This window comes from Erythrolamprus reginae, chromosome 12 (genome assembly GCF_031021105.1).
Source record: "Erythrolamprus reginae isolate rEryReg1 chromosome 12, rEryReg1.hap1, whole genome shotgun sequence".
Lineage (NCBI taxonomy): Eukaryota > Metazoa > Chordata > Lepidosauria > Squamata > Dipsadidae > Erythrolamprus > Erythrolamprus reginae.
In genome coordinates, this window is record NC_091961.1 from 5,856,209 (window position 1) to 5,883,222 (window position 27,014).

The 27,014-nt window shown below is 40.1% G+C and overlaps 1 protein-coding gene across 2 annotated transcripts in view; it reads right to left on the reverse strand.

The window, feature by feature from the left end:
• Positions 1–27,014, reverse strand: part of BMP1 (bone morphogenetic protein 1) — a 160,218-nt gene that overhangs the window by 74,276 nt on the left and 58,928 nt on the right. For both annotated transcript variants that reach the window (XM_070765346.1, XM_070765345.1), the window contains exon 3: positions 1,131–1,244. In XM_070765346.1, coding sequence (XP_070621447.1) covers positions 1,131–1,244 — 114 coding nt within the window. The remainder of the gene's footprint in view (positions 1–1,130; positions 1,245–27,014) is intronic.

Consider the following 27,014-nt stretch of genomic DNA (forward strand, 5'->3'; position numbering starts at 1 on the left):
CCTCCGGAACCGCCTCCTACCGCACGAATCCCAGCGGCCGATAAGGTCCCACAGAGTAGGCCTTCTCCGGGTCCCGTCGACCAAACAATGTTGTTTGGCGGGCCCCAGGGGAAGAGCCTTCTCTGTGGTGGTCCCGGCCCTCTGGAATCAACTCCCCCCGGAGATTAGAACGGGCCCCACCCTCCTTGTCTTTCGCAAGTTACTCAAGACCCACCTATATCGCCAGGCATGGGGGAATTAAGACATCTCCCCCAGGCTTTCTTATATTTTATATTTGGTATGTATGTGTGGTATGGTTTTTAAACTGTTGGGGTTTTTTAATGTAATTTTATTATTAGATTTGTTCCATTATTATACTGTTTTTATTATTGTTGTGAGCCGCCCCGAGTCTTCGGAGAGGGGCAGCATACAAATCTAATAAATTGAATTGAATTAAATTGAATTGAATTGAACATCCAATGGATTTTCTATTAGAAACATAGAAGACTGACGGCAGAAAAAGACCTCATGGTCCATCTAGTCTGCCCTTATACTATTTCCTGTATTTTATCTTAGGATGGATCTATGTTTATCCCAGGCATGTTTAAATTCAGTTACTGTGGATTTACCAACCACGTCTGCTGGAAGTTTGTTCCAAGGATCTACTACTCTTTCAGTGAAATAATATTTTCTCACGTTGCTTTTGATATTTCCCCCAACTAACTTCAGATTGTGTCCCCACAAGTTTTAATTTTTATTAAGTTTTTATCACCACTATCCTCCTCCACTTCTCTTAAATCAGGGTAATTTACAGCTTCTACGTCTTCTTCCGCCTCTTAATCTGACATTTCCAAAGGTTGACAAGGAACACTCACAACAGTTGCAGTGTCCTGGGGTCGGTCTGATCCCATTTTGTGACCTTCCGACAAGCAAGATCAATAGGGGACCCCGATTCCTTTAACAACCGTGCTGTTTTACTTAGCAAATGCAGTGATTCACTTAACAACGGTGGCAAAAAAGGTCGTAAAATGGGGCAAAATTCACTTAGCAAACATCTCACCTAACCACAGAAATATTTGGGCTCAATTTTGGTCATAACTCGAGGACTCTCTGTATCTCCATCTCTAACGTTACGAAGGTTAGTGACCTACCTGAAGTTTTTGTAGCGGTTCTTTCAATTTTATGCCGTGTGAGGTCCACAATTCTGTCCACCTGGAACAATTTCAGGTCCTCTTCATCCAAGGCGATATCTCCTATAAAGGCAGCTGGAAAAACAGAAGGAGAAAAGGGGCTTACATTTTAATTTAATTTAATTTGATTTATTAGACTTCCAACCCGCCCAACTCCTTGCAGACTCTAATTTTCAAACTAAATGGGTTTGGAAAGTACGGTCCTTACAGTACAATACGTTTGAGGGTTGCATAAGAACAAATCTGGGGGATTTTCTCTTGGGATCTTGATGTGCCTTTATATGTTTACATTCCCCCCCCCCCATATTAAAGCAGTAAAAAGAATCTGTAAAGATGGACTTCAAAGAAGTGCCTCAATTGACTGAGAAAAAGAAATTCAATGTTTTTTGAACAATGAAAAGAATTCCTCCCTAACCAGAGATGGCAAAAAGACATCCTTGGCCAACATACATTTTTTTAAAAAAATACGTTTTTAGATATAATGTTAAAGGTGAACCAAATGGCCCAACCTCAACAGCTGGTTCTTTTCGCTTAAGGAAGGGTTTCCCATTTTCTAATCCAGCACTTTAACCACTACACAAGACTGCCTCTCGGTGTTCGGGACAAGAGTTCAATCCTTGCCCCAATTCATTCTCCAAAATTATTTGCCCTGCAAGATACCATCTCCGCCAATGATGGCGAACCTTTATTCCCTTGGGTGTATGTGTAAGTGCCCACACCCATAATTCAATGCCTGGGGAAGGCAAAAACAGCTCCCCTGCCGGAGGCCCTCTGGAGGCCGGAAATGGCCTGTTACCCAACTTCTGGTTGGCCCAGTAGGCTTGTGTTTCACCCTATCCAGGCTCAAGAGGCTTCTCTGGAGATGGAGGAGGGTAAAAACCCCTCTCCCATCCCCCTGGAGGCTCTCTGAAAGCCAAAAACGCCCTCCCAGAGCCTCTGTGTGGGCCAAAAATCAGCTGGCTTGCACAGACATCCAGGTTGGAGCTGAGCTAGGGCAACAGCTTGTGTGCAAACAGGTATGGCTCTGTGTGCCACCCGTGCCATAGGTTCGCCATCACTGATCTAAGCTCACCATCAAAACGCTACAGTCCTGCCACAGTCCTAAAACTAACCATATTCATGAAATCTCCATCTTCCCATTGAAGCTGGATCACAAGATATTTCAAAAATTTCCGTTGTCTCCATCTGCTTTCAGGAAGTTCATATGGATGTTGGCAGAAGTGTGAAAAAAAAAATCCTAAAATCAACAACCACGGAATTTTACTAAAGACAATCTTTGTTTAACAATGCTAACTGGAACTGGAAACTCCATCATTAAGTGATGTGGTTGTAAAGTAAAAAAACATCTGGCTGCGTCACTTAGTGTTCTGTCGGGCTCTCTGGTAGACTCCTCCCAAAAATTTACAGGTACAAATTTCAGACACACACACACGTTTGAAAATTCAAAACAATGTTCTTTATAATGAAAATTCACTTAAACCAAGCCCTCTTTTGGTATAGCAAAGAGCACTCGTCTCCAAACAAACTGGTAATTTGTACAAGTCCCTTATCAGTTCTGTGATACTTAGCTTGCAGCTGTGAGGCAATTCACAGTGCTTCTTCTTTCACAAAGTGAAACACACTTTGCTCTGGTTTAGTTTCAAAGCGGGGAAAAATCAGCACACAAAAGGTCAAAGTCAGTAAAGCAGCCACGAAACACAACGATCAGATAATCCTCCACAATGGCCAAACCCACAGGCTGCTATTTATAGCAGCCTCAGTAATTACCACAGCCCCACCCAACCACAGGTGGCCTCCTTTTCTTTGATAATAATCTCTCAGTTGTTGTTGCCTATGCATCGCTCTCAGCATGCGTGGCTGTATCATTAACTCTTGTTCTGAATCCAAGGAGGAGCTAGATAATTGATCTCCTTCTGAGCTGTCTGCCCCACTCTCCTCCTCCCTGTCACTCATGTCTTCTTGGTCAGAGGAGCCTTCATCATCAGATTCCACCGGGGGCAAAACAGGCCTGCAGCATGTGGATGTCTCCCCCACATCCACAGTCCTTGGGGCAGGAGCTGGGCTAGAGCTAACCACAACACTTAGTGATGGTCATTTTGGATGCCTTGGTTGCCACCATTAATACGGATTGAGCAAGTCATTTAAATGAGATCTTTCATGACTGCAACTTCTGACTTCCTGCTGGTTTCCCCACTGACTTTGCTTGGGGGAAGCCAGCAGGAAGTCAGCAGACTTCCCGTGGCTGGCTGGGGAATTCTGGGAGTTGAAGTCCATAAGTCTTAAAGTTGCCAAGTTTGGAGGTCTCTGGTATAGAAGAAAGATGGATACTATGATGGATGGTTACTCCTTGCCTCCCCTTCTTCCATCAGCTCAGCTGGCAGCTATAATATTTAAACATCTGGTCTCCATAAAATCTGCTGCATGTGCTAGAGATATTTTTTTTAAAGTTATTGTTATATAAATTGTTTTAACCTCAAGCTTCTTTTGAAAGTTCTCTTTCCAGTACACCCTCTCTCTCTCGGTGCACAGATTTTGCCAAGCCCATTGTAGTTCGTATAATGGGGTTCTCTACATGGGGCTACCTTTGAAAAGTGTTCGGAAACTTCAGATCGTGCAGAATGCAGCTGCGAGAGCAATCATGGGCTTTTCCAAATATGCCCATGTCACACCAACACTTCGCAGTCTGCATTGGTTGCCGATCAGTTTCCGATCACAATTCAAAGTGTTGGTTATGACCTATAAAGCCCTTCATGGCACCAGATTATCTCCGGGACCGCCTTCTGCTGCACGAATCCCAGCGACCAGTTAGGTCCCACAGAGTGGGTCTTCTCCGGGTCCCGTCAACTAAACAATGCCGCTTGGCAGGACCCAGGGGAAGAGCCTTCTCTGTGGCAGCCCCGGCCCTCTGGAACCAACTCCCCCCAGAGATTAGAATTGCCCCCACCCTCCTTGTCTTTCATAAGCTCCTTAAAACCCATCTCTGCCGCCAGGCATGGGGGAACTGAGATACTCTTTCCCCCTAGGCCGTTACAATTTTATGCATGGTATGTCTGTTTGTCTGTTTGGTTTTTATTATAATGGGTTTTTAATTGTTTTTAGTATTGGATTATTATTATATGCTGTCTTATTATTGTTGTTAGCCGCCCCGAGTCTTCAGAGATGGGCGGCATACAAATCCAATAAATAAATAAATAAAATAAATAAATAATCCAAGAGATACTCAAATAACCTTCCATTCATCTGCCATACAAAGAATCAAAATCATTTGGTTCAGCTGAACGAAATGGATAACAATGCACAGCTCCTTCGCGCCAGACTGGATTCATTTCTTTTCTTTTTTTCAGTTCAGTTCCTAGCAAATTCGAGATCCTGCTTCCCATTCTGCAGATCGCAATGCCAAAGGACCAAACATTCTGGCCGTGTGTATACAATTCCACTTTTTACAGCCAGAAACCCTGAAAGCTATAATTAAAACCAAACCCGGTCCTTATTTTTGCATTTTTTCTATCAGAAGAACAGTGCCGCGTTTAAAGCTGAAACAATATATATATATAGCAGTCCAGGCAGAAAACGGGGAATCGATTCTTCCAAAAAGACATCGGACTGGTTAGTCCGAGGATGTGCAGATGCTCCCTAAGTCAAAAATGACCATTTAGGCCTTATAAAAAATTTGCTCAGGGTCTGCAGGATGCAAATATTTGAACGCCCGTCACAAAAAGAGAAATACTGTACAACAAATGCTGTAAAAACGCCACCTTCACTTGAAAAGATGCTAATATTTGAGGGATGGCTAATACAGTGGTACCTCATGATACGAACCCCTCGTCTTACGAACAACCCGAGATACGAACCCGGGGTTCAGAAATTTTTTGCCTCTTCTTATGAACTTTTTCCTTCTTACGAACCCGCCGCCGCCGAGAAGCCCCGCCGCCCAGCTGTCGCTTTTTGAAACAGCCGGGGGGCTTCTCAGCGGCCTCCCGAACGCCGAACCTGGAAGTTCGGGTTTGGCGTTCGTGTCCAGGAGGACGCTGAGAAGCCCCCCGGCTGTTTCAAAAGGTGACAGCTGGGCGTCGTCGTTTTTTTGCGTTTTTATTTTTCGTTGCACGGATTAATTGATTTTACATTGTTTCTTATGGGAAACAATGTTTCGTCTTACGAACTTTTCATCTTACGAACCTCCCCCTGGAACCAATTAGGTTCGTAAGACGAGGTATGACTGTACTCAAAGTGTTGGTTATGACCTATAAAGCCCTTCATGGCACCGGACCAGATTATTTCAGGGACCGCCTTCTGCCGCACGAATCCCAGCGGCCAGTTAGGTCCCACAGAGTGGGTCTTCTCCGGATCCTGTCAACTAAACAATGCCACTTGGCGGGACCCAGGGGAAGAGCCTTCTCTGTGGCGGCCCCGGCCCTCTGGAACCAACTCCCCCCCAGAGATTAGAATTGTCCCCACCCTCCTTGCCTTTCATAAACTACTTAAAACCCACCTCTGCCGCCAGGCATGGGGGAATTAAGACTTTTTTCTCCCCCTAGGCCGTTACAACTGTATACATGGTATGTTTGTATGTATGTTTGATTTTTATATATTAAGGGGTTTTAATTTGCTTTTAGTATTGGATTTTATTGTATATTGTTCATGATTGTTGTTAGCCGCCCCGAGTTTTCGGAGAGGGGCAGCATATAAATCCAATAAAACTTGAAACCTGAAATTTGCTCTGGGGTTTTTTTTTGCTGCAAAATATTGCAAAATGAAATTGCTGGCTTACCCCTTGTCTTAATTTGCTTTGCTATTATAAACTGCCTTAGAGAGGGAAAATACTCAAGAGAACTCCAAATCTTTGCACGGCAAAGGAACACAAGAGGGAAAGAAAGGCAACGTAGCAAAATGCAGTTCTGGAATGCAACGCGTTGACAATTTCTGGAACGTGAAGTGGAAAGATCTACGGGGAGTGAATGGAAGCAAGCAAAGCATGGCTTTTGGGGACCTAGCTTCCAAGAAGCTCCTGGACATCCTGCTTAATCATCTTCTCTTGGAAGCAAGTAGAGTTTGCCGTTCTCTTCCATCCCACTCTCTCCCCATTTCCTTTTTAACTAGCTACTAAAATGTATTCATCTATTTATTGAAATTTTAGCTCAGCAAGTGACTCTGAGAGCATCTGCACCTAACCCCCAACACTTCTCCCTTAGACTCTCCACGATTGACCTCTCCAGGTTCCTAAGAGGCCAGTAAGGGGTGTACATAAGTGCACTGATGTACCTTTCGTCCCCTGTCCAATTGTCTTTCCTTTCTTTCACCTATCTTATATATTCTCTTCCTTTCATATATCCTCTCCTCTAAGTTCACTTTCACCCTCTTTTATATTATCACATGTCTACTTTTCTTCCTATGTATTTGTGTATTGGACAAATGAATAAATAAAAATAAATAAATGACAAATTCCTTGTGGGTCCAATCACACTTGGCCAATAAAGAATTCTATTCTATTCCATTCTCTTTTTCCTCCATTACCAGCCCATACAGTTTTGCCTGCACTGTGATTAACCCAAGTATTATTTATCTTTAAAAACAATTAAACAAGCCGTAAGGTGTGTTTATGGAAAGGTGTGGTTTTTCCTGGTGTATTCTACTCCAACTGGTATCCATTTCATTTAAATTGGCAAAAAAGCAGAAGAATTAAAAGAAAAAAGAATCCCAGCAAATTTGGTCTATTCTACTCTACTCTACTCCACTCTACTCTTTCATTCTCATATTCTATTCTAATTCTATTCTATTCTAATTCTATTCTATTCTATTCTTATTCTAGTCTAGTCTTTCATTCTTCTATTCTATTCTAATTCTATTCTATTCTATTCTATTCTTATTCTAGTCTAGTCTTTTATTGTTCTGTTCTGTTCTATTCTTATTCTACTCTAGTCTTTCTTCTATTCTATTCTATTCTATTCTATTCTATTCTATCCTATTCCATTCCATTCCAATTGTTAGCCTACTGCACCTCATCAGGAAGAGTAATAGTTAATACTAGTAGTAAATAAGAATAATGAAGGATAATATTAATGACTAATTATAAACATGGTTGCTTTGGATGCAATCCTTAAAAAACTGGAGCATCACCTGAGTATCATCAAAATTCAAAATTCCCAAGTATGTGTAGCCTCCTCTTAATGTTGCTGCCTTTGTCAAATGTTCATTGTTAGCTGCATTCCATTGTCTTTAAACAATTTTGCCTGCCTTTATACTATGCTTCATATCATTGTTCTGCGTACCTGACCAAAATTTTTCTACCGATTCTGCATACCTGACCGTACCCATAGTAGCCCATCACTGGAACCAATCCTCTAATTCAAGCTGTGCCACAGCCTTAGCTTCTAGTTCCAACAGTTGAACCCAGAATATCTGCTCTGAAATGTCACAGAGACACTTACAATTTCAGCTTAACTTTCATAATGAGCCTAGAAACCTTTACAAAGAGCCGAGTTGGCCGAGCTTTTGTATGTGTGAACTAGCCCCTTGTTTCAAAGACTTCAAAGCCTTCGCAAACACAGTAAAGAAATAAGACTAAATTAAAGAGGCTGGCTTGCTAGGACGGCCTGTTCCCGACAGAAGCAATATGAAAAAGGCCATAATTACAAAGCCATGCCTATGGGGAGAAAGAATGTAGAGATTCACAGAAAGCCGGTTGATACAGCTGGGCAATAAATCCACGGCTTTAATCATCGGACTTGATGCCAGCAACAGGCTGAGCTTTCAAAGGCTGAGAAGAACGAGCGAGTGCCTCTCATTTCATCTGAGTCCAACTGATGCCAGGGGTCAGCGACAGGTGGGGGTTGCCGCTACTGCTGCTATTGGTGCGCTGCGCATGCAGCTTCAGGTCTCTGGTATGCGCGCATGCGTATCCCAGCAAAAATGTTTGCTTCTGCGCTATCGCAGGAAGCAAACTCTTGCAAGGGGACGTGAGTGCACATGAGATTTCGGCGGGCACAGTTCCAATTTTACTACCGGAATGCTGTCCCCTACCATTCCAGTAGGAATTCAACTAAACAATGTCGCTTGGCGGGACCCAGGGGAAGAGCCTTCTCTGTGGCGGCCCCGGCCCTCTGGAACCAACTCCCCCCATAGATTAGAATTGCCCCCACCCTCCTTGCCTTTCGTAAGCTGCTTAAAACCCACCTCTGCCGCCAGGCATGGGGGAATTGAGATACTCTTTCCCCCTAGGCCTTTACAATTTTATGCATGATATGTCTGTATCTATGTTTGGTTTTTATAATAATGGGTTTTTAACTGTTTTTAGTATTGGATTATTATTATATGCTGTTTTATTACTGTTGTTAGCCACCCCGAGTCTGCGGAGAGGGACGGCATACAAATCCAACAAATAAATAAATAAATAAATTCAATACTGGTCGGCAACCTTAAACACTCAAAGAGCCACAACGGTCCTAATCGGAAGCACCTCGTTCTGGAGATGAGCGGAAGTCCGGTTCTCATATCATAGAACAGTGATGGCAAACCTATGGCATGGATTCCACAGGTGACACGTGGAGCTATATACTGTAAGTGACGCAATGCGATGCGAACTGATGGGGAAGGTAAGTAGAACCCACCCAGAATGTACTTGGATTTATAAATTCCAATGGATTCTTAATTAAAACGTTAACGTTTTCCTATTTTCCAGTTCCAAAAAGATTAATATGTGTACAGAAAATCTATGAGGATTGGTGGTTCCACTGAATCACTACAGTAATATTTTTCCCCCTACAAGGTTTATTCTGTTCTAGCTTAGTTTTATCTTGACAAGGCATTTTATTTTCATTGTGCAAATATAAAACATTGCATTCCTATCTGTGATTTTTATTTGGGGTGGGAGGGAAGCTCTACTAAAACAATGGAGTTATACTGACCTTTTATGTCGGACAACTGTTTGGCTCTTTTTAATTCCCCCCCCCCTGCTTTTTCCATAACATTATGACAATTGCTGTGCTATGTGTTTCATTTAACCTTGTTGAAGAAAATGAAAATTGATCTAAAATAATGTTCTCGATCCTACCAATCTATTAACGATCGCAAAGAGCTTCAATTAACTATCTATGAGAGATGCATATAGGCCCGTGATGGGGAATCTACGGCACATGTGCTACAGGTGGTACGCAGAGCCATATTGAGAGCACATGAGAATTTGCACTGTGTTAGCTCCAGCACACATATGCGCGCTGGCCAGCTGATTTTTGGCCTTGGGAAAGGCTGTTTTGCGCTCTGGGTGTTTCATGGAAGATTCCCCGAGGCAAAAAAAAATCCCCCGACCGAAAAACCGGAAGTTCAGAAAAATGCACTTCCGGTTTGCCGTTGTGCTGTTTTTTGCACTCTGGAGTTTTAGGAGGCTTCGCTGAATCCTCCAGAGTGCAAAAAAACAACACAATGGCAAAATGGAATAGTGTTTTCCTAAACTTCTGGTTTGCGTTATCAGAACCGCCTCCTGCCGCATGAATCCCAGCGACCGGTTAGGTCCCACAGAGTGGGCCTTCTCTGTGGCGGCCCCGGCCCTCTGGAACCAACTCCCCCCGGAGATTAGAATTGCCCCCACCCTCCTTGCCTTTCGTAAACTCCTTAAAACCCACCTCTGTCGTCAAGCGTGGGGGAACTGAGACATCTCCCCCTGCCTATGTAGTTCTAGTGCATGATATGACTGTATGTATGTTTTTTATATTGGAGTTCCTTGCTTTTAAATTTTTAAATGTGTAATTGTTATCTTAGATTTTAATTATTAGATTTGTCAATATATATTGTTTTTGTCACTGTTGTGAGCCGCCCCGAGTCTGCGGAGAGGAGCGGCATACAAATCTAATAATTAATATTAATAATAATAATAATAATAATAATAATAATAATAACAACAACAACAACAACAACAACAACAACAACTTCAGATTTGCCTGTTGTGCTGGGGGGTTTTTGCACTTGAGGGTTAAAAGAGGGAAAAGTCAATTGCGTGGACATCTTGCCTTACAGGGACTTGTGCTTTCAGGAATAGGATGAACAAGTCGCGTGGAGCAGTCCGGACCCCTCGTCACCAATAACATGTCGGAAGAACACCCAGGAAGCAAACAGCAGTAAACGGAGATTTATTCAGAACAGTAGGCAACAGAACAGCCAGAACCCCTTTTGACAGGTTATTTATACTCACAACTAACTGACAGAACAACCAATCAAATAACAGTAACGATCCCGCCAAAACAAAGCTCCCCGACAACAACCAATGGCTTAAGTAGAAGGTTTACCCAATCAGGTCCCAGGGGATATATAACACTGGGGCTCCAGGAAGCTTCCCTGAACCCTCCTGAGTGCAAAAAAGAGCACAATGGCAAAACGGAAGTGTGCTTTCCCAAACTTCTGGTTTGCGTTATATCCGAACTTCCGGTTTGCCCGTTGTGCTGTTTTTTTTGCACTCTGGGACTTCAGGAAGTTTCCCTGAACCCTCCTTTTTAAAAAAAATATATATAATTTTTATTGATTTTTATAGGTTTACAAAAAACAAACATATAACAGTGCACAGTGCTTGTGCCCATCACCAAACAACACACACACCCCATCACCCCCACCACCCCTACAGGAGGATTCAAAGAGGTTTAACTTGTTTATCTATCTATTAATCCTTGGCTCTATCTTGAGCAAATTTTACTAAAATAGTGATTGTAGTTTATTTTTCGTATTTACATCACAGATTTTACTTAACATATAATCTTTTACCTTTTTCCATCGCACCATCAGCTTCTCTAATTTATTCTCATCAAAATTATTTAATCTTATTTCCATAATTTCAAAATATATGTGATCCACCATATACCAATACCAATTTTGTACTGTCCATTTTGTAGAATCTTTCCATCCTAAAACTATCACCGCTTGAGCACTTTCCAATGCTGCAGTTTTAATTTCCTTAAATTCTCCTAATTCCCTATATTTAATTAAAATTGCTGTTTCTTTTATGATAATCCCTGAACCCTCCTGAGTGCAAAAAAAAAAAAAAGCACAGTGTGTGTTTCCCTGAATTTCTGAATTTTTCCCATGGACCAGGCTTCAGTAAGGTCTGTGCGCATGCGCGAGGGGCAACATGGGGTGATTGTGCATGTATAGGGGGAGTGGAGTGGTGTGGGCATGTGCAAGCATGCTAGCACACCCACGCACACTTCTTTTGGCACGCAAACCAAAAAAGGTTCTTGATCACTAATATAGGCAAGCATTGATTTACAAGTTTGTTTAGTGACTGTTCAAAGTTACAACGCCACTGAAGGTGACATCATTTATTTTTCATACCTATGACTGTTGTAGCATCACTCAAATACACTCAAAACCATAGAATTGTGGTAGACTTTAGGAAAAACCTGCCCATACTTCTATCTCTTACAATACAAGACAACACAGTATTAACAGTAGAGACCTTCAAATTTCTAGGTTCGACCATATTGCGAGATGTAAAATGGTCACCTAACATCAAAAACATCATCAAAAAAGCACAACAAAGAATGTTCTTTCTGCACCAACTCAGGAAGCTCAAACTTCCCAAGGAGCTGCAGATACGGCTCTGCAGAGGAATTATTGAGTCTGCCATTTGCACTTCTATAATGGTCTGGTTTGGCTCTGCAACCCAACAAGACCAACACAGGCTCCAGAGGAGAATCAGAACTGCAGAAAAAACAATGGCTGCCAACCTGCCTTCCATTGAGGACCTGTATACTGCGCAATTCAAAAAGAGGGTGGTAAAAATATTTACTGACCCCTCGCATCCTGAACACAAATTGTTTCAACTCCTACCCTCAAAACATCAACTTTCAACTTGGCCACTTTAAGACTTGTGGACTTCAACTCCCAGAATTCTGGGAGTTGAAGTCCACAAGTCTTAAAGTGGACAAGTTGGAAGACCTCTGTCCTATGCCAAACGGCCTCCCAGTATTACAATATATATTTTATTCCGGCATGACAAACTGCCTCCAGCTGTTCCTCTGGTTGTTTTTGTCTGTGTTCTCAAAATAGATCTGTGGACTTCAACTAAAAAGATTTGTGGACTTCAACTCCCATAGCGTAGCCGGCTGGAGAATTCTGGGAGTTGAAGTCCCACAAGTCTTAAAGGTGCCAAGTTTGAAGACCTCAACTCGGTGGGGATGTGGCTTTTTGCAATAGACCCCATGCAGGGCGAGCAATATTTCCTAAGGAGGAGCAGAAAGTGGGTGAAAAGCCCCATTGTGGACGGCAGCTGTCTCGTGCATTCCAGCTCCACTATTTGATTTTTTTTGCTCATTCTGATTTCCCTCCCAAGCAGCTGGTGCTTCTCGGTTAGTTACAGCCCAGGCAAGCTGGCAAGTTACCCACTGAGCTGTGCCAAGGGAAGTGTAGAACAATACACAGTGCCATGTAGATGCCAATAGCAGCCAGAATTCCCAGCCAGCTTCTCTTGAGTGAGTGGCAGCTGGATTGGGTGGCCCTGTGGTTTTTCTTCATCATCTGGTAGCGATTTCGGCGAATACGGACTTTTTGAGCTGTGTAGCCTGACATTTATTTTATTTATTTTTTATTTGTTTATTTATTTATTTTGTCCGATACATAATGAAGGTTTTAGTGGGTATATATCTATATATACATAGTAAAATACACGATGAAGGTTATAGAGGAGATACTCATAGTAAAATATATCTAAGAAAGAATAGAAGAGAAGATATAGCAATAGAACATATCAATGAAAGAATAGAAGAAGAGATATAGGAATAGATTAGATTAGATTAGATTTATTGGATTTATATGCCGCCCCTCTCCGCAAACTCGGGGCAGCTCACAACAATAATAATAAAACAGTACATAATAACAAATCCAATGCCCACCAATCTAATTACAATTTAAAATTAGTAATTTCATAAATCAATCCCAATATATATAAAAAAACAGGCACACAGTCAATCAATCAAATGGCAAAACAACATGGGCAAGGGGGAGATGTTTTAGTTCCCCCATGCCTGACGGCAAAGGTGGGTCTTAAGGAGTTTACGAAAGGCAGGGAGGGTGGGGGCAATCCTAATCTCAGGGGGGAGCTGATTCCAGAGGGTCGGGCCCCCCACAGAGAAGGCTCTTCCCCTGGGTCCTGCCAGACGACATTGTTTAGTCGACGGGACCCGAAGAAGGCCGACTCTGTGGGACCTAACCGGTCGCTGGGAATAGAAGAAAGGAATCGGAGATATAGGAGAGCAATAGGACAGGGGCCGGAAGGCACTCGAGTGCACTTGTACTCGCCCCTTACTGACCTCTTAGGAATCTGGATAGATCAACCGTAGATAATCTAAGGGTAAAGTGTTGGGGGTTTGGGGATGACACTATGGAGTCCGGTAATGAGTTCCACGCTTTGACAACTCGGTTACTGAAGTCATATTGTTTACAGTCAAGTTTGGAGCGGTTAATATTACGTTTAAATCTGTTGTGTGCTCTTGTGTTGTTGTGGTTGAAGCTGAAGTTGTCGCCGACAGGCAGGACGTTGCAGCATATGATCTTGTGGGCAATACTTAGATCTGTTTAAGGCGTCTTAGTTCTAAACTTTCTAGGCCCAGGATTGAAAGTCCAGTCTCGTAGGGGATTCTGTTTCGAGTGGAGGAGTGAAGGGCTCTTCTGGTGAAGTATCTTTGGACATTTTCAAGGGTGTTAATGTCTAAAATGCAATATGGGTTCCAAACAGATGAGCTGTATTCGAGGATGGGTCTGGCGAAAGTTTTGTAAACTCTGGTAAGTAGTGTGAGATTGCCAGAGCAGAAGCTACGTAGGATCAGGTTTACAACTCTTGAAGCCTTCTTGGCTATATTGTTTCAGTGGGCTTTGGCACTTAAATCTTTTGTTATTAGTATACCAGCACCAATTCTGTCCTTCTCGGAAAGTTATGTTAACCAATTTAGTTGGCTTCTGAAGTCATTTTTTGAACGCAATGAACTTTGAATTTGATCACGCTAACTTAATATTTGCAGAATGCTGACTAATATCGACAAAAAGTTGGCACGACCAAGCTGCCAAATTTTTCATTTCTTCCTTGGCAAGATGCAGGCTCCTGGGATAAATAATCATTTTTGTTCCTGCTCTTTTCCAGACTGGGCATTTGCTTGGAGATGTAGATGGTATTCAACATGAAAGAAGTCAATGAGAATAGCTACGCAAAATTGTGACCTTTTGGACAGAAGTGACTGTCTCACTTTTGTATTTTCTTCATAATCCTTCTCCATCTTATTGATATCACAATGCGCCCCGAAGCATTTTGAACTGAATACGATGAGATCTGCATTGACTGAAAATTGAAATAGCTCCCTGCTTAGACATTTTTGCAACCAGGTTGTTTATAAATATAATCAATACATTCGCATATAAAACCATGTCATCTCAAGACAAGACAAATCAAGACAAGTTTAGATTTAAGGACTTATCTCAACATGTTTCTTAATGATTTACATTTTTCTTCGCATCATTTCAGTAGGTAACCCGAAGTGCAAATTCCTCTCCCACTTCTGTGATGACAGAGATGATTTAAATTCGACTACCTCACCTGGTGTTGATAGCCAGGTGGACTCTAACAGTCTAGATGGCAAAACGTTTTTTCCTCGGATGCTGAAAGAGCATGAATGCAAGCTATCATGCACGAATGCTCACACCCATAATTCAATGCCTGGGGAGGGCAAAAACAGCTCCCCTCTGGAAGCCCTCTGGAGGCTGGAAACGGCCTGTTTCCCAACTTCTGGTGGGCCCAGTAGGCTTGTGTTTAGCCCTTCCCAAGCTCCAAAGGCTTCCCTGGAGCTGGGAGAGGGTAAAAACACCCTCCTCCATCCACCAGGAGGCTCTCTGGAAGTCCAAAGCGCCCACCCAGAGCCTCTGTGTGAGTCTAAAATCAGCTGGCCAGCACACACATGCAGAACTAAACTAAGGCAACTTGACTGTAAAAAATACGATTTTAGTAATTGGGTTGTTGAAGCGTGGAACTCGTTACCGGACTCTGTAGTGTCATCCCCTAACCCCCAACATTTTACCCTTAGACTATCTACGATTGACCTCTCCAGATCCCCAAGAGTGCATAAGAGCAGTGTTTCCCAACCTTGGCAACTTGAAGATATCTGGACTTCAACTCCCAGAATTCCCCAGCCAGCATTCGCTGGCTGGGGAATTCTGGGAGTTGAAGTCCAGATATCTTCAAGTTGCCAAGGTTGGGAAACACTGCATAACTGCACCAGCGTGCCTTCCGTCCCCTGTCCAATTGTCTCTCCTATATCTCCTATATCTTTTCTTCCATTCCTATACCTTTTCCTCTATCCTTCATTGCCATATTTTATGTCTTCATTGCCATATTTTATATATGTCTTATATCTTCTCTTCTATTCTTTCTGTGATATAGTCTACCACGAGTATATTTTCTATAACCTTCATTGTGTATCGGACAAAATAAATGGATAGATAGATGGATGGATGGATGGATGGATAGATAAATGGATAGATAGATAGATAGATAGATGGATGGATGGATAGATAAATGGATAGATAGATAGATAGATAGATGGATAGATGGATGGATGGATGGATAGATAAATGGATAGATAGATGGATGGATGGATGGATAGATAGATAGAGAGAAAGATAGATAGAGAGAAAGATAGATAGAGAGATAGATAGATAGATAGAGAGAAAGATAGATAGAGAGATACAGAAATAGAGAAATAGATAGATAAATGGCTTGCGTGCCAGCAAATATGGCTCCGTGTGCCACTTGTGTCATAGGTTCGCCATCACTGGTCTAGACAGAAGTTGTGCCATTGTTGTGGCCTGCCAGCTGCCCGCACAGCTAGTGGCAGACTCAGAAGATGAGGAGGTTGGGGAGGAACTTGTATTGTAGAGCCTTGTAAACATTCATAAACACAGTCCCCACCTTGTAAAGCGGTATACAAGTATAAGTGATATTGCTAGCTACTCAGCTGCAAAAGGTGGGGACTGTGTTTATGAGTATTTGATGGGCTTATATAACTGTCTGTCCTTGAGGAACAAACTCCTTATTAGTGATGGGCGAACCCAACGGTGTTCGGGTTCGGCAAGTTTGGCCGAATTTTACGCAAAATTCGGTCAAACCCGAACCGAATCCGAACCGAACCTGAACTCGAACCCAAACGGGGAATCCCTCCCATGAAGAGATTCCGGGGGCAGAGCTTTGACGTCACCGGAAGGTTGCTAAGGACGCCCAAGTGATCATTTCCTTGATCCATGGAATCCAGGAAGTGATCACCTTGGCATCCTTAGCAACCTGCCAGTGACGTCAAAGCTCCGAATGCCAAACACGACCCTGAACTTTGCCCAAACTTTGGAAAAAGTTCAGGTTCGTGTTCGGCATACTGAACACCGCAAAATTCAGTATGGACCTGAATTGTGCGGGTTCAGTTCGCCCATCACTACTCCTTATGGACCACTCCTTTCTGTCGAAAAAGACAATGAGCATTGTTTTCACTTTTGATTTGCCCATTCTTGCCTTTTTGGGCTTGGGGGACTGGTTGGTGTGCCACTCAGAGCTTTGGCGTTTTGTTTCTGGGTTGTATTCAAAAACCCAGGTTTTATCACCAGTGGAGACGTTGTCCAAATAATCAGGTTCAATTTCTATACGTTGCAAAAGTTCACTTGAAATTTCCTATGCCATTTTTTTGGTGACTCGGTCGGCACGCAGAGGTTTGCAATAACTCACGTCCTGCCGCTTCCACAGCTTGGAGAGCACTGAGACCGGTTTCGCGGCAAAGCTTAGCATCCCCTGCCACCTACTCCAAGTGGTTCGGTCCCACTCCGACCAATAGGAACGGCGTGGGAAATTTAACTGCATTATTTTTGGAACGTCCCCTGTAGAATGCCCTTATTTTCAGTATACAACCTACAGTAAACTGGGCATTTAATGTTTTTTCCCAGGCTGCATCCGTCTTTTTGGCTGTTGTAATCCGGCTCCCTTGAGGTCAATTGTAAATTAGAAATCAAACATAAATAAGATGTAATAGATATTCTTGCCAGTAGAAGCTAATTGGGTATTTCAAATATTAAGTATAAAAAAGAAATTTATTATTTAATAATACATATATTGGTGGCAGCAAGAATTACATTTGCGCAGAAATGGAAAGATAAGGAAATACCAAAGGGCGCAGAAGTTTATAAAAAAATTATGGAATGTGTAGAATTAGACATGAGGACAAAACGTTTGAATAACCAAGTAGAAACAGAATATTATAAAGTATGGAATAAATTATATAAATGGTGGGATTTCAAAAATAACATTATAAGTTAAAGTAACAAGAATTTAGTTTTTCTTTTTTTTCTTTCCTTGAACCCATAGTTTTGAAATTTTATAAGTTAGAGTTTAATAGTTTAAAAATGTTTACAGTAGAGTAAATTCAGATATGATATTCATTATATTATATATATATATATATATATATTTAAAAGTAATCTACAGACAAAGTAATGAAATTAACATATAGAGTCAAGTTTAACAAATGTTTAATATGAATGTATGCTATTTTTCTATTGATCTGATTATAGTTAGGGTTTTATTTTTTGTAGTAGTTAGACTTCTAAAATAAGCGGAGCAATGACAGCTCCTTGAATGCTCAATGTTGTTTGTCTTTGTCTTTTTAAGAAAAATTCAATAAGAATTTTTTTAAAAAAAGAAGCTAAGCAAAACTGTTCATTTTACTGCTTTTTTATAAAGTGATCAAATCAATTTTGAGCAGAATTAAGTTCAGATCTGTTCCACAACAGATCTCAGTTTCCTACCAGGCCCCTTGAGAAAATGAATTGCCCATCCTTGATTGACAGAAAGGAAGAAAGTTGGGGGGGGGAAACATGCGAGGGATAAATTGTTATCTGGAAGTAACTTTTGTGCTCAGAAGGAATTGGAAACAATTTGATAGCATTCAATCAATCAATCAATCAATCAATCAATCAATCAATCAATCAATCTATAAACAGGAGAAACACAGAGAGTCCATAAATTACTTAATTCCTGCAGGCATTTTTGCTTATGTTTAAACTTCATTATACTTTTTAAAAAACCTTTTTATTCAGTATTTTTCATAGTCAAACGAAATATAGGAAAGCCCACTGAAATAGCTGACACATTAATATATTTTGTGCCTCCAAAAAAAAAAATCAGTTGTGCTCAGGTTTTGTAACAAATCAAACCGAATTTGCTGGGATTTTTTTTCTTTGCAATTCTTCTGCTATTTTGCCAATTGAAATGAAATGGATACCAGTTGGAGTAGAATACACCAGGAAAAAACCACACCTTTCCATAACCACGCCTAACAGCTTGTTTAAATGTTTTTTTAAAAAAATAATAATACTTGGGTTAATCACAGTGCAGGCAAAACTGTATGAACTGGTAATGGAGGAAAATGATTGTATAATAGAATAGAATAAAATAGAATAGAAAATAGAATAGAATAGAATAGAACAGAATAATCTTTAATAATCCTGGGGTTTTAGAATCAGATAACTAAATCAATTTCTTTTAAAGAAAATCAAATTAAGATGTTTTATAGATGGCACCTTCCACCATATAGGATCTCAAAGATGTTCCCAAATACTTCTCCTATTTGTTGGAAATGTAAAAAAGAAATTGGTACATATTTTCATATATGGTGGACCTGCCCTAAAGTTAGGACCTATTGGAATAAGGTAGAAAAATGGTTAAAGGAAATAACGGACAAGGAGATTAAAAAGACTCCGGAATTCTTCCTCCTAGGCATCACTGATACTAAATACAAAAAAGAAACATGCTATTTAATAATTCACATATTAGTAGCGGCAAGAATTACATTTGCACAAAAATGAAAAGAAAAGAAAATATCAAAAGACGAAATCATGGAATGTGCAGAATTAGATATGATGACGAGACGGCTAAATAATCAAAAGGAAACAGAGTTTTATAAAACTTGGGAGAAAGTATATAATTGGTGGAATATTAAATTGAATAAATGATATATTGAAATTTTATAGATAAGTTTTTTTAATCCAAGTAATTGATTTTATATATTTAACCACAACATTATAATACAAATGTTGAAGTAGATATTATATTATAGTAGTATATTAAGAAATATTATGAATAAGCTTTTAGATTTATTAATTGATTTTAATTATTTTAATTACAAAGTTAAAATGGAAATGTTGAAATAGACGTTATATTATAGTAGTATATTAAGAATTATTTTTCTGTATTGATCTGAATTACATTTAGTTTTCTTTTTTGTATTAGTAAGACTTCTATACTTAGTGGAGCAATGGTAGCTCCTCTAAATGTTAAGTGTTGTTTGTCTTGTTTGTCTTAAAGAAAAATCAATAAAAATATATATATTTTTAAAGAATCAGATTTTATGTCTGGGTATCTTATATGTTATATTTTGTATTTATTCTTGGTTTGTAAACCACCCTGAGTCTATGGAGAAGGGCAGCATAGAAATCCAAACAAAATAAATAAATAAATAAAATTATTGTCACTTCAAATACACACCAATTAGCATATATTAAAATGGAATTTCATTGTATTCAGCTCTCAAAAGATAACCATTATGCATAGCCTAGCCCTGTTAAAAAGTGCTATTGCTAACATGTTGTAAGCCGCCCTGAGTCTAAGGAGAAGGGCGGCACAAAAATCGAATAAATAAATAAAATAAATAAATATACCCACATATATGATAGAGAGCAACATCATAGGCTTCCCTCAATCTGATACCCTGTGGACGGTGGACACAAGGTTAAAAAAGGGGATGTTCTAGGTCTCCAGGAAGAGCAAAGCAATTACTGCCAACAAACGCTGGAGAAATTCAGCACTGAAAATGCAGAGAGAGAGAGATTTACAGCAGCGAAAGCTATTAATCAAATTGGCTGCCAAACAGATTGGCACTATGCGAATCCAAACCAAGTGTCATTTTAAAAGATGGGTTTGGTCTTGCCAAATACTGCTGTAAATTAAACGCAACTGCTTGGCGGGGTGGGAGTGGGGGTTGCCCACTCAGAAGTCGAGGAAAAAGAGGCGGGGAACAGTTTAATCCACCTTTTTCAGTCTAACTTTGATTGGCACGAAGAAACACCCCTGTCCAGACAGATGGATGCTACAGGAGACAAACAATCTAGACTAGACCAGGTACTTCTAGTGATGAAGCTCACAAATGGGCCGAATCAGTCATTATTTAATCACTGGGCTTATCAACCAGAAGGTTGGAAGTACAAAACTCAGGTACCACGTGACGGAATGAGCACCAATTACTTGGCCCAGCTCCTGCCCACCTACATACAAATGCACGTAGATAAAAGGTACTTCCCACTTCGGTGGAAAGGCAACAGACTTCCAGTCTATGGTCATGCTGGACACGTGAGTTTGGCTTCTTCGACGAAGAAATGGAGATGACAGCGCAACCCCAAAAAATGTAAGATTCAAATATTAGTGAAACTGGAAGCTTTTCTTTTAGGTATGATGTGGATAAGTCAATTGAAAAACAATTGGGATGCTTTCTACAGAGGGTTTTGAAGATTGTTTAACTGAACCCTTTGACAGCTTTTTCTTCTTTTTCTTAGACAGATAGACAGACAATAGCTAGATGACAGATAGATACAGTAGATAGACAGAAGATAGATAGATAGATAGATAGATAGATAGAGAGAGAGAGAGATAGACAGACAGAAGATAGATAGATAGATAGATAGATAGATAGATAGACAGACAGACAGACAGAAGATAGATAGATGGATAGATAGATATAGATAGATAGATAGATAGATAGATAGATAGACAGAAGATAGATAGATAGATATAGATAGATAGACAGAAGATAGATAGATAGATAGATAGACAGAAGATAGATAGATGGATAGATAGATAGATAGACAGAAGATAGATAGATAGAGAGAGAGAGAGAGAGAGATAGAGAGATAGACAGACAGAAGATAGATAGATATATAGATATATAGATGATAGATAGATCGACAGAAGATAGATAGATAGATAGATAGATAGATAGATAGATAGATGATAGATGGATGGATGGATAGATAGATAGACAGAAGATAGATAGATGGATAGATAGATAGATAGATAGATAGACAGATAGATAGACAGAAGATAGATAGATGGATAGATAGAGAGAGAGAGAGAGAGATAGACAGACAGAAGATAGATAGATAGATAGATAGATAGACAGACAGACAGACAGAAGATAGATAGATGGATAGATAGATAGATAGATAGATAGATAGACAGAAGATAGATAGATAGATATAGATAGATAGACAGAAGATAGATAGATAGATAGATAGATAGATAGATAGACGGAAGATAGATAGATAGATAGATAGATAGATAGATAGACAGACAGACAGAAGATAGATAGATAGATAGACAGAAGATAGATAGATAGATAGATAGATAGATAGATAGATAGATAGACAGAAGATAGATAGATAGATAGATGGATGGATGGATGGATGGATGGATGGATGGATGGATGGATAGATAGATAGATAGATCTGGGAGTTGAAATCCAAATATCTTCAAGTTGCCAAGGTTGGGAAACACTGCTCTAGTCTAATCTAGTCTAGTCTAGTTAAATCAAATGAAATCAAATCAAATGAAATCCTATATTCTATAATGCATTTCTCCTTTCTCTTCTCTTTTCCTCTTTTCTTTCTATTCTCTAGTTTAATCTAGTCTGGTCTAGTCTAGTCTAATCAAGTAAAATCAAATAAAATCAAAGCAAGTCAAGTCTTCTTTAATTCACTCAGACACTGATATTATCTAATAAGAAATTTAAAAAAACTTTTAAAGAAAAAAAGGGTTAATTATGGGAGAAACCTGATGCTCATCAATAATGATCAAATAAATGGCTCTTTTTTTGGTAATTCACAGTCCAATTATAGGTCCAACTGGAATCCCGTGCTTTGCATGAGAGAACAATGACCATGAGCTCTATGGTGTGGCAGTTCTTTGTTCTCCTCCCTTCAGTCTGGCTAGTGATGCCATCCCCTCTTGGATCCCAGTCAGCCCTCCAAAAATGAAGCAACTAATTGAGGCAACTGCAACAAAAGAACATCCCCTCCCCAAGGGAAACGGTTTTATTCCAGCTGAACTAATTAAGAGCAACATAGTTTGATGCGTTCCAATCCTCACATCTCAGCTTTCTTCATCAATGGGTCTGTGCGCATTCCTATGGCGATCAGGGTGTCCTTCTTTTAAAAAGTGGGGGTGGAATTTCTGCCCCCACCCTAGCCCGATTATAAAATTTACCTATTCTAAATATAATGAATACATTGTTTACAAAGCATCCGTGCACAAAACTGGGCGATTGGTTAGGCAGAGGAACAGAATAGGATAGGGATAGGGATGGGGATAGGATGGTATGGTATGGTATGGTATGGAATGGAATAATGGAACGGAATGGAATGGAACGGAACAGAACAGAACAGAACAGAAGAATGGTATAGAATGGAATGGAATAATGGAACGGAACGGAGCTGAACAGAACAGAACAGAAAAATGGAATGGAATAGAATAGAACAGAACAAATAATAATAATAATAATAATAATAATAATAATAATAATAATAATAATAATAATAATAATGATACTCTGTAAAGAAACAGATGAAACCATCGATCACATACTCAGCTGCTGCAAAAAGATCGCACAAACTGACTACAAGCATAGACATGATGCTGTGGCACAGATGATCCACTGGAACTTGTGCCGGAACTACCATTTACCAGTGGCAAAGAACTGGTGGGATCATAAGCCCAAAAAAGTGGTCGAAAATGAGCAAGCAAAACTACTGCGGGACTTCCGACTGACCGAATTCTGAAGCGTAACACACCAGACATTGTGATCGTGGAGAAAAAGAAAGTATGGATCATCGACATCGCAATCCCAGGAGACTTAGGGTCAATTTTCCATGGTTTCTTTAATTTAGCACTGTCAGTATTTACAAGCAAGAACCTTGTTAACTCTTAAGACATTGAATAGAAGACTTTGTGCATACCACAAACATAACCTTTCCACGAAATACTCCTTTCCAAGTTAAAATTATATAGCAGCACTTAAATGCACACTAACGATGCTTTGGAATCTCAAAACCCACCACTATATATTTAAATAACATACTGGACATCAGCCCTTCTAAGAACATTTTAATGGGAATCCCAAACTTTTCTTTTGCATCTGTTGATTTGTATGTTAGTTTTGCTCTGGCTGAATATTCTCCAAGTTTAAGTTCCCATTTTTAATTACAGTGTAAGGCTTCGTAGTTTTAAAAGAAAGGGTTAAATAAGGTTCAGGAGAGAAGTGTTTTTAATAGGAAAGTGAACACAAGAACAAGGGGACACAATCTGAAGTTAGTTGGGGGAAGGATCAAAAGCAACGTGAGAAAATATTATTTCACTGAAAGAGTAGTAGATCCTTGGAACAAACTTCCAGCAGACGTGGTTGGTAAATCCACAGTAACTGAATTTAAACATGCCTGGGATAAACATAGATCCATCCTAAGATAAAATACAGGAAATAGTATAAGGGCAGACTATATGGGCCATGAGGTCTTTTTTCCCCGTCAGTCTTCTATGTTTCTATAAATCCATCACCATCAAACTGGGGGTGGGGTGGGGTGGGGAATGCAAGTTTAAAACTACGAAGGCTTACAGTGTAATTAAAAATGGGAACTTAAATTTCAGCAAGAGCAAAACTAACAGCATACATGAAAAGAAGTTTAACCAAGCAAGAATTGGTTCCTTAAGCAATTCAATTGAAGCAAGAAGATTTCTCTTCTTGCTGGAAATTTATCCACCCCAATCTTAATTGCAACATATTTTTGACTTGCTAGTCAAGACAATTTGCAAGGAATTCATCCTATATGAACTTGTTGGTGAAGCTTCCCATCAAACGAGCCCTATTTCCATCAAGCGCACTTCTCCCACCCCAAGTTTGGCCAGCTGGAAACAGACCAGCCATGTGCCTGTTGTTTCCATTCAAGGTATTCTTTTTCTTATTCTACATTTCAAATTAGAAACTCACAGAAGGTTGAGTTGCTCGTGCAAGCAACATAATGCTTGGAATGAACTGTGGCTTTTGCCAAATGTGGGATGGGTTGTATTTTGTTTCCTTGTGTGGAAACAGATTCAGGAGTCAAATGGGAAGCAGGAAAAGTTGGGGGAAAGTAGGAGGTAGAATGGGCAGAGAACTACTGCTAACTGACCTATTAATGGTCAGAATAGAACAGAACAGAACAGAATTCTTTATTGGCCAAGTGTGATGGGACACACAAGGGATTTGTCTTTGGTGCATATGCTCTCAGTGTACATAAAAGAAAAAATACATTTGTCAAGAATCATGAGATACAACACTTAATGATTGTCATAGGGATCAAATAAGCAATTAGGAAACAATCAGTAATAATAAAAATCTCAAGGTTACAAATGTACACTGAGAGCATATGACACATTCCTTGTGTGTCCAATCACACTTGGCCAATAAAGAATTCTATTCTATTCTATTCTTCTTCTTATTATTATTATTAGTAGTAGTATTAGTATTAGTATTAGTATTACTGGAACTTGTGCCAGAACTACCATCTACCAGTGGCAAAGAACTGGTGGGATCATAAGCCCGAAAAAGTGGTCAAAAATGAGCAAGCAAAACTACTGTGGGACTTCCGACTTCAGACTGACCGAATTCTGAAGCATAACACACCAGACATTGTGATTGTGGAGAAAAAGAAAGTATGGACCATCGACATCGCAATCCCAGGGGACAGCAGAATTGAGGAGAAGCAGCTAGAGAAATTAGTGAAATACGAAGATCTAAAAATCGAGCTGCAACGACTCTGGCATAAGCCATTGAAAGTGGTCCCAGTGGTACTTGGCACATTGGGCGCAGTGCCAAAGGATCTCAGCGGACATTTAAAAACCATCGGAATTGACAAAATCTCCATCTGTCAATTGCAAAAGGTTGTTTTGCTGGGATCGGCACACATTATTCACTGCTACATCACGCAGTCCTAGGTGCTTGGGAAGCGCCCAACTGGTGATGAAATACGAAATTCAGCATAGTGATCTCGTTTGTTGTGTTGTATTGACATAATAATAATAATAATAACAACAACAACAACAACAACAACAACAATAATAATAATTTAATTTATAAGATCCAATTTCCTTTTGGATTTAATTTATACTGATTATTCAAATAGCTTTGGTTCGGAACCCTGTTGGATCCTGTTATTAGCATGTTTTATTTTATTTTTATTTTATTTATTTTGTCCAATAAACAATTAGGGTTTTAGTTGGTATATATCTATATACACTGTTCTGTCTGGGTCACTCCAGAAACCAATACCAACCCAAAAAGAGAAGCCAGCAGAGACACAGCTGGTCCCTGAGCAGCCTCAGGCTGAATCACAACAATACACATAGTAAAATACATGATGAAGGTTATAGAGGAGATACTCATAGTAAAATATATCTATGAAAGAATAGAAAAGAAGGTACTGTATAGTAATAGAACATATCAATGAAAGAATAGAAGAAGAGATATAGGAATAGAAGAAAGGTATAGGAGATATAGGAGAGCAATAGGACAGGGGACGGAAGGCACTCTAGTGCACTTGTACTCGCCCCTTACTGACCTCTTAGGAATCTGGATAGGTCAACCGTAGATAATCTAAGGGTAAAGTGTTGGGGGTTTGGGGATGACACTATGGAGTCCGGTAATGAGTTCCACGCTTCGACAACTCGGTTACTGAAGTCATATTTTTTACAGTCAAATTTGGAGCGGTTAATATTAAGTTTAAATCTGTTGTGTGTTCTTGTGTTGTTGGGGTTGAAGGTGAAGTAGTCGCCGACAGGCAGGACGTTGCAGCATACGATCTTGTGGGCAATACTTAGATCTTGTTTAAGGTTCTGATTATTAAAAATGCACAGGACCAACGTCCGTAAAAAACGCTTCGCCAGAACCCCAAAAAGAATCCAAAGATCTAGTCCTTGCAGCTTGCTCGGAAAAAACAGTCCCCAATGCCAAAAATTATTTTCTTGCCTGCCAGGCTCTTATTAATCAGAGCTGCTTTTGGCTCGGTGAATTGACAGCCTGGCATTAAAAAGAAGGGAAGGGGTTGGTTGGACCCCATACGGGCAGAATGAAGGATCGAGGGCCAACGTGTTGGCCCGAGAGAAGGCCAGATTGCAACCCTGGGATGAAATAAGATGCAGATTGCAGATGATCTGCAAATGTCATCACTGCACCCCAGACGTTTGAGTTTAGTTTTGTTTTTCCTTTCTGGAAGAATGAAAGGATCTTTGGGGATTGAAGGTTTGACCTGCCTCTCTGGTAATCTAATCTGAACTAGTTTTTAGGCTGAGCCAAAACACTGTTTTCTCCTATTAAAAACAAAGTGAAACAAAACAAGACACACACACAGATGGAGCAAGAGGGCTTGGGAAACTGCTAGGGCAGGTTGACCTGATAACAAAAAAAAATGTCCTTGTCCTTCTACTAATTGTGAGAAGGGAGAAGTCCTTCCGTACAGCAAGGTCAAAGAAAGTATCTTTGCTTATCTTGTACTTAACATTCTGGGGTGGGTTTTTTCTTTTCTTTTCATGGTGCTGTTTTTCTAGCTACAGCAGTGTTCATTTATGGTGGATGTGTCCCGAAGACAAAAAAATATTGGAGGTGACTCCATAGGTGGTTGCAAGAAATTATGGAGAATATTATTGAAACATAGAAACATAGAAATATAGAAGACTGACGGCAGAAAAAGACTTCATGGTCCATCTAGTCT